This window comes from Rhinoderma darwinii, chromosome 5 (assembly GCF_050947455.1).
Source record: "Rhinoderma darwinii isolate aRhiDar2 chromosome 5, aRhiDar2.hap1, whole genome shotgun sequence".
Lineage (NCBI taxonomy): Eukaryota > Metazoa > Chordata > Amphibia > Anura > Rhinodermatidae > Rhinoderma > Rhinoderma darwinii.
Genome location: NC_134691.1, coordinates 342,526,926 through 342,536,446, shown reverse-complemented (window position 1 = coordinate 342,536,446; position 9,521 = coordinate 342,526,926). Strand labels below are relative to the sequence as shown.

Genomic DNA, 9,521 nt, shown 5'->3' with positions numbered 1-9,521 from the left:
TATATACAAGAATATAAACTACTATAATACTGCTCCTATATACAAGAATATAACTACTATAATACTGCCCCTATATACAAGAATATAAACTACTATAATACTGCTCCTATATACAAGAATATAACTACTATAATACTGCTCCCTATATACAAGAATATAACTACTATAATACTGCCCCCTATATACAAGAATATAACTACTATAATACTGCCCCTATATACAAGAATATAACTACTATAATACTGCCCCTATATACAAGAATATAACTACTATAATACTGCCCCCTATATATAAGAATATAAGTACTGTAATACATGTCAGTATATGTAGGTGATGTGTGTCTGGACTGATATGAGATCCTTTGTCTGCTCCTGGACCCCTGTTTTCTCCTCTTCTGTATATTGGGTCCCCGCAGTTTTCTTTCCTCCACCTCTTTGTGTTTTGCAGGTTATGAGACATGTTTTCCTGTGTTTTCTGCAGCTGTCGCAGAGTCTCCCATTCCTGATATTATCACATATTATCGTGATATTAGTGAGTTGCTGCAGTAGTTCCTCCATCCAGGTGCATCTGCATTACCCTCAGGTGCCGGCATAGAGCGCAGGATCTGGGGGCTATGGCACCTGTATTGCCCCCTCTCCGGCAGCGCTGCCTCCCTAGTCCTGTGCAGGCTGCAGCTCTAATGGACAGTTAATTAAAGAGCAATTTATTAGAGCAGTAAAAGGCGGTGAGTGAGTGGCTGCTATAAAGTGGTCCACAGCCCCCCTGCACCCAGCAGCCCCCTCCCCTCCATCCATCCCCTCCCCCTCCATCAGCAGCAGTAGCAGCAGCATTGAGCTCCGAGCTGCAGCTCAGGACTGGGATCTCCAGCATGTCCCCCCAGCTTGTCCCTGCTCAGAGTCGAGCGGCCATGCAGGAGATTTGGGGCTGAACCCCCTCTGACCCCCTTCAGCAGACACCCAGGAGCTCAGTGATTCTACAGCAATAGTGGACAATGGAGTCCTGGCTGCAGTGCTGGAGCCTGGTCCCTCTGCTCTGCTCCCTACTCATCCAGTGCAGCGCGGGCACCGCAGGAGGTAGGTGACCATAGACTTAGACTGGGGGCACCTGCAGATCTTCACCTGTGGGCTGCACGGTACATGGCGGGCACTGCGAGGATCGATGGAGCTCTATGGGGTCAAGGTGCTGCAGCCCGGACAGTTGGAGGGGGCACATATTTTTGGTGATGTGCTGTTGCTCTAGTGGTCGTCCATGCTGCCGCCAGCTCTATCCTGGATGTGGGCATAGTGATGGTGGGGGGTGTAGTGTAGTTAGACTGATCGCAGCGATCACTCCCTATCTTTCCACCAGCCCCTAGCAACACGGCTCTAGTCTCCAGATTACTGTAGCATGCACGGGCTCACGTGGGATGGAAGGGGTTAAAGAGCTCCAGACAGTGGAAAGATGGCAGAAATGGCAGCATGAGACCTCCAGGCGGCGGGGGCACCAGATGGACCCACAATTCGTATCCCGCACATATTTTTCTCATTCCGCCGTATGGATTGATGCAGCAGGGAAATAGATATGGAAATTGGGTCGTCAGCCCTCTCCCCTCCCTAGTCCCCCCTCTCCCCTCCCTAGTCCCCCCTCGTCTGCGATCGGTTTGGATCATGAAGCTAATTTTCCATAGAACATCCTAATCCAGACAGGGGAGGGGGATGAGCTCCAGTCCTGGGGGGCAGTGCAGACCCCAGTAACTAGGCAGACAGGGTACATCACGTGGTCACTGATGTATAGGTGGTGACACGTGCCCTGAATAGCTTATACGCCCAATTATGTTTTATTGGTGCGAGGAGCGCTGGGCCATGCGGCGTACACAGCGGCTGCAGGACCGTGTCACCCAGTTTATGTGAGCGACAAATATATTCTGCGCTGTGCAGCCAAGTAGAATGGGTGACCATGACAAACGAGGAAAGGCGTCCAACTCCTCATCCAACCACGGGCTACAAGACTTGATTTGGGGCAACCGAGTCCATGTAGGTTGTGGGTTCCTTGCAGGTGCGGATATAAGCAGCAGAGGACCCGTTGTTACTCAAATCATAGAGAAGCCCCTTATCATAGGGTACCCCCTTATGTCTCTCCTATAGTTGTGAGCGATGTCTTTGCTGCTTTTAAGGTAGAAAAGGCCCCCTTACCTGCCTGGCCCTAGGCAGCTGCACAGGTCGCATATGGTTCGTCCGCCCTGGTTCTTTGGTGGCCGGGGGTCCTGGCTTCCATGAGGGGGGCTGGAGATTGATGAGAATTCCACCAGATCTGCAGAGTGTCTCGAGGTTTCTCCTCATTCCGCATGTAAATCCCCATTAAAGGAGAAGTTCACGCACCGCGGACGCCATCAATGATCATGTATCATGAATATTACATTGTCCCCAAAAATCCTACAAATTGGTAGGTCTGCTCCATCACTGCCACATAGGAGCGTGTAAATCACACCGGACTCCACGATATTCACTCATCGAGGTTGTTACTGGTTTTGAAGCCCCCCACCCCCGACCCTTGTTCTACCTTGTGGTGCGGATTATTGGAATTTCTACTGTAGAATTGACCTTCCTTTTTGATGTGTTCATTGTCCACAGACCTTGAAGATAACGTCATGTAGAAAATAATTACCAGGTGCAGATGTCTTTTAATTGTACAATATTATGACAGGTCAGGAGTTTGATATTCTCTGAGGGAGCAATCATATTGGTGGTCACTGGTCATATTGGTGGTCACTGGTCATATTGGTGGTCACTGGTCATATTGGGCGTCACTGGTCATATTGGGCGTCACTGGTCATATTGGGCGTCACTGGTCATATTGGGCGTCACTGGTCATATTGGGCGTCACCGGTCATATTGGGCGTCACCGGTCATATTGGGCGTCACCGGTCGCATTGGCGCTCACCGGTCGCATTGGCGCTCACCGGTCGCATTGGCGCTCACCGGTCGCATTGGCGCTCACCGGTCCCATTGGCGGTCACCGGTCCCATTGGTGGTCACCGGTCACATTGGCGGTCCCATTGGCGGTCACTGGTCACATTGGCGGTCACATTGGCGGTCACCGGTCACATTGGCGGTCACTGGTCCCGTTTTAATCTAGTATAAGATGTGTGGATCTGATGAACCCCTGATCCACGGAGGCAGAACAGCCATTGAGGAGAATACAGGCTGGAGGCTCCTCAGTGATGTCCGTTCTTGTGTGATACTTTGTAGCGGTTACGTCGTCGCTGGATACTTTGTAAAGCTCTTGACCCTGAGATGTTACTTATTATGAGGTCTTCTATAATGTCGACATTTTCTAGAATCCTTGGAGAATAGAAGGAAAGGAAGTAGAGGAGAAGAATAACCTCACTTCATAATATCACTTCAGTTCTATCCGAATCATGGGGCCCCAAAGTAACAGATATATAGATATACATCTATCAAGATACATGGATATACACACACACACACACACACACACACACACACACACACACACACACACACACACACACATCACACACATCCAGATATACATAAATAACGCAGATACACACAGTTACATGTATGTACAGACAGCACATATACACATCAATATACATGGACCATGATCGGTACGTGGAAACACATCCAAACACGTACGTGTGTGTGTGCACACACACACACACACACCACATACGTACATACATACATAGACAATACATACATGCAGACATACAATCATATAGATAGATAGATAGATAGATAGATAGATAGATAGATAGATAGATAGATAGATAGATAGATAGATAGATAGATAGATAGATAGATAGATAGATAGATAGATAGATATGAGGATAGATAGATAGATAGATAGATAGATAGATAGATAGATAGATAGATAGATAGATAGATAGATAGATAGATAGATAGATAGATAGATAGATAGATAGATAGATATGAGGATAGATAGATAGATAGATAGATAGATAGATAGATAGATAGATAGATAGATAGATAGATAGATAGATAGATAGAACATGCACATACACATTTACGTATAAAGAAAACACACAAATACACACATCAACATACATGAACACATACAGATGTACATAAAGAGCACATACATGGATACACACATTCATATATGTACACCTATACATATTTAGACACGCAGATACGTGCAGAATACACAGACATTTACATACATATCAAACACATACGTAGATACATAAATGCACACATACATACACATAGATACATACACATAGATACATACACATAGATACATACACATAGATACATACACATAGATACATACACATAGATACATACACATAGATACATACACATAGATACATACACATAGATACATACACATAGATACATACACATAGATACATACACATAGATACATACACATAGATACATACACATAGATACATACGTGTAACGATACATATATGCCCTCACAGAAACTATCTGCACATTGTTTTCCCCGCTGTAATGTTATATACGATGGCTCACAGCGCTACCTATAGTTCAGCATCATATATACTTATGGGTACCGGAACTATTGGACCCCAAAGCTGTTCTGTGTCTGATTGGATCACAAAATCAATGGGGAACTGCATGAAGAACCGCCATTTTCTCACGGTCTCTCCAGATAAGAGCGATAAGTTCCCATCCCCCCATTAACTATGTAGTTCCCATTCCACACAAGATTTTTTTATTTTGCCCTTGTATCAGAGCACTGGAGTGAAAGGAGAAGTAATCACTCCTGCCTACAACACAGATGCACGAGAAATCCGGTCACTGTCCCTTTAAGTAGAGCCATGTTCATTTAGTCTCATTAGATTAGCATACAGAGGAAATCACATGACCTAAATTTAAAAATTCCTTACAATATGACTTCTGACTAAAACGACCCTTTAGATTTCACTTTTGCTGATTTTTATTTATTTTATTTTTATTCCTCAAAAAATTTGTTTGTAGAGAAATGTCTTCTCCAGGGTGATGGGGCGTCAAGGATTGGGAGTACCCTAAATGTTTCCAGACTCCTTCCTAGTGACGTGATTAGACCCCCCCCCCCTTCCTCGTTCACTAACATTTCTGATTTGTTTTTTCTCTTTTTTTTTTTTTTATCACACTTCTACCAACGAGACAGATCGAAAAAACGGAACCTTGAGCCTCAACGTCGAGGAGAAAAACTCCAATAAGGAATCGGTTGCTGGAATTCTTCATTCTCTTCTTCAGAAAGGAGTGTTAGACGTGGAGAAGGCATCTGCTCGGATACTCCGCTCTGGTGGCGAAGACTCATTCATAGACCATAAATCATGGGGATCCAGAAAGTTCAAAAAGTCTCCAAAAAAGCTACCAGCTCAATCTGTGGCCTCTACGGAAGGTCCGGTATCTTCAGAGGGTCCTACTGGCCAAGCCAAGGCAGTCTTTTCTATGGAGAGTTCAATGAATAATCATTCGGCTGGAATCAAGGAAGAGAACAATGAGTCGTTGGCTTGTGTCGGTTGTGGTGGGAAAACGTACAACGAGAAACCTCCCTCAAGGTCATTGCTGTCTGAGCATAGTGTTGACCATGTGGAGTCTGTGACCAGCTTGGTGTGGCCTGTTGGCCAAGAAACAATTGACTTGGACTTTAGAAAGAGTGCGGTCAAAGGTGATAGACCTTCTGTGACAGAAAGCCAAGAAGATTCTGGAAGTGGTGACCCTCATGTCAAAAGTCCTTCGAGCCAAGTCACACGGTCTGGATCTGAAATGGATTTACGTGACTTTCTAGACATGGAAACTTCTACTCCATCCCAGACATCTTCTACCAGCAACATCACACCACTCATCCCATCTACGGAAAAAGCCATCAGCCCAGACTCAGCAGAAATCGACCATCTCCTACAGGTGTCCAGAGAAACTGTCCTTCAGCCTCCTTCTTCTTCAGGTACTGATCCTCGTAGCCCCAACATGTCAGAGGTCAGTTTTAAGGCAGGGAAATCTCAGGGACCTGCTTTGGAGAAAACATCTACAGTCCAGGGGGCCCAGGGGGGCATGACTCTGGTCACTGAAAAACCCCAAGAAGAGTTATCTTCTACTAGCATCCCACATAAGGGTCCACTGAAACCCTCCGAGCCCCCGTCTGACCTCCCAGACATAGATTACAATGAGCGCTCTGATATAGAGGACCACTGGAGGTTTCCTCACTTTCCTGGGTCACCCCTTGCTGGTGGGGACTCTACCAAGTCCATTCAGGATAAACTTTCCCCTTGGCTCAAGACAGTCCAGTATGAGGACTTCCCACCCTTTGATGACAACTACTTTTACTCCACTCCTTCTTCTTATGCAGATGGTTATGAAGACGTGGGGATCGAGGATGACGATGAGGATGACGATATTGAGGAAGTTGATGATGACGATGATATCACTGCTAGGGGAGTTGGTGACATCCCTAAGACCGCTACCTTAACTCCAAAGATACAGACTACGGTGGTCGATACAGAGCCGACTGGCAGACAAGATGTCTTCTTCCATGAAGAACTCCCACCCAAGTTCTATCCTGACATTATTAGAGAACTGACGCACACCTGGTCAGGGACCCACGAAAACGGCACAGAGTGCAGGAACGGATATGTGAGACGCAACAACTCGTGCAAGTCACTGTGTGACATCTACCCAACCTACTGTTACAATGGAGGCCAGTGCTACATTGTGGAGAACACCGGAGCGTTCTGCAGGTAAGACGTCAACCCTTCTGAAGGTCGTCACTAGATGTCTTATCACTGATCAGTGACTTCATTGGTGACCTGTTTTCTATCTTCTCCCCATTTGCTATGTAGTTGAATATCTGTTGCTCCCTGTTATCAGCCATTCCCAACTTGGGAGAGGCTGACTGTAAAATAGGTGAAAACAATCTATTGTTCTCTGTTATCAGCCATTTCAGGCTGAGGAGAGGATGACTGTAGGACAGGTCAATACAGTCTTTTGCTCTGTGTTATCAACCATTTAATGCTGGGTAGAAGCTATCTGCTGTGTTCTTAGATAGAATAAGTGACAGGAGGGGCAGAAATCTCCCCCCATAATCCCTAATACATATTACATATCTCCAGTACTATTATATCCTCCAGGGACATTACATCATATGTGTGACTGATATCAGCCGCTCCTCTTATATCACTCCAGCACTATTATATCCTCCAGAGACATTACATCATATGTGTGACTGATATCAGCCGCTCCTCTTATAACACTCCAGCACTATTATATCACTCCAGTACTATTATATCCTCCAGAGACATTACATCATATGTGACTGATATCAGCCGCTCCTCTTATAACACTCCAGTACTATTATATCCTCCAGAGACATTACATCATATGTGACTGATATCAGCCGCTCCTCTTATAACTCTCCAGCACTATTATATCCTCCAGAGACATTACATCATATGTGACTGATATCAGCCGCTCCTCTTATAACACTCCAGCACTATTATATCCTCCAGAGACATTACATCATATGTGTGACTGATATCAGCCGCTCCTCTTATATCACTCCAGCACTATTATATCCTCCAGAGACATTACATCATATGTGTGACTGATATCAGCCGCTCCTCTTATATCACTCCAGCACTATTATATCCTCCAGAGACATTACATCATATGTGTGACTGATATCAGCCGCTCCTCTTATATCACTCCAGCACTATTATATCCTCCAGAGACATTACATCATATGTGACTGATATCAGCCGCTCCCCTTATATCACTCCAGTACTATTATATCCTCCAGAGACATTACATCATATGTGTGACTGATATCAGCCGCTCCTCTTATATCACTCCAGTACTATTATATCCTCCAGAGACATTACATCATATGTGACTGATATCAGCCGCTCCTCTTATATCACTCCAGTACTACTATATCCTCCAGAGACATTACATCATATGTGACTGATATCAGCCGCTCCTCTTATAACACTCCAGTACTATTATATGCTCCAGAGACATTACATCATGTGTGACTGATATCAGCCGCTCCTCTTATAACACTCCAGCACTATTATATCCTCCAGAGACATTACATCATATGTGTGACTGATATCAGCCGCTCCTCTTATAACACTCCAGCACTATTATATCCTCCAGAGACATTACATCATATGTGTGACTGATATCAGCCGCTCCTCTTATATCACTCCAGCACTATTATATCCTCCAGAGACATTACATCATATGTGTGACTGATATCAGCCGCTCCTCTTATATCACTCCAGTACTATTATATCCTCCAGAGACATTACATCATATGTGTGACTGATATCAGCCGCTCCTCTTATATCACTCCAGTACTATTATATCCTCCAGAGACATTACATCATATGTGACTGATATCAGCCGCTCCTCTTATATCACTCCAGTACTATTATATCCTCCAGAGACATTACATCATATGTGACTGATATCAGCCGCTCCTCTTATATCACTCCAGTACTACTATATCCTCCAGAGACATTACATCATATGTGACTGATATCAGCCGCTCCTCTTATAACACTCCAGTACTATTATATGCTCCAGAGACATTACATCATGTGTGACTGATATCAGCCGCTCCTCTTATAACACTCCAGCACTATTATATCCTCCAGAGACATTACATCATATGTGACTGATATCAGCCGCTCCTCTTATATCACTCCAGCACTATTATATCCTCCAGAGACATTACATCATATGTGTGACTGATATCAGCCTCTCCTCTTATATCACTCCAGTACTATTATATCCTCCAGAGACATTACATCATATGTGTGACTGATATCAGCCGCTCCTCTTATAACACTCCAGTACTATTATATCCTCCAGAGACATTACATCATATGGGCGGGTTCACACGTGGCGGAATTTCACTGAAATTCCGCTGCGGACACTCCGCAGCGTTAATCCGCAGCGGTGCCGTTTGTCCATTGACTTACACTTTAATTTAGCAGTGTTCGTTTAGACTAGGCGTAAAATTCCGCTGCGGAGCATAGGCTGCGGAGCGGAATTTGGTGTCCGCAGCATGCTCTGTCTGTTGCGGAGCAGTGGCGGACTCATGGCGGAATTTCTCCATTGACTTCAATGGAGAGTCAAAATTCCGCAATGAAGTCCGCAGATCTTATGTGTGCTGCGGAGCGTATTGTTTTTACTACCATGACATTTCTTCATTCTGGCTGGACCTATGTATTTCTAGGTCTACAGCCAGACTGAGGAAGTCAATGGGGCTCCCGTAATGACGGGAGCGTTGCTAGGAGACGTCTGTAAATAGTCACTGTCCAGGGTGCTGAAAGAGTTAAGCGATCGGCAGTAACTGTTTCTGCACCCGGGACAGTGACTACCGATCCCAATATACATGTATCGGTAAAAAAATAGATAAGTTCATACTTACCGAGAACTCCCTGCGTCTGTCTCCAGTCCGGCCTCCCAGGATGACGTTTCAGTCTAATTGACGGCTGCAGCCAATCACAGGCCAAGCACAGGCTGCAGCGGTCA

General features: G+C 45.0%; 1 protein-coding gene across 8 annotated transcripts in view; it reads left to right on the top strand.

The window, feature by feature from the left end:
• The first annotated feature begins 798 nt into the window (after window positions 1-798).
• Window positions 799-9,521, top strand: part of CSPG5 (chondroitin sulfate proteoglycan 5) — an 80,955-nt gene continuing 72,232 nt past the window's right edge. For 7 of the 8 annotated variants that reach the window (XM_075827901.1, XM_075827899.1, XM_075827900.1 and 4 more), the window contains exons 1-2: window positions 799-1,073; window positions 5,146-6,718. In XM_075827901.1, coding sequence (XP_075684016.1) covers window positions 992-1,073; window positions 5,146-6,718 — 1,655 coding nt within the window. In that variant the 5' untranslated portion in view covers window positions 799-991. The remainder of the gene's footprint in view (window positions 1,074-5,145; window positions 6,719-9,521) is intronic. The other variant, XM_075827906.1, reaches the window with a different exon arrangement.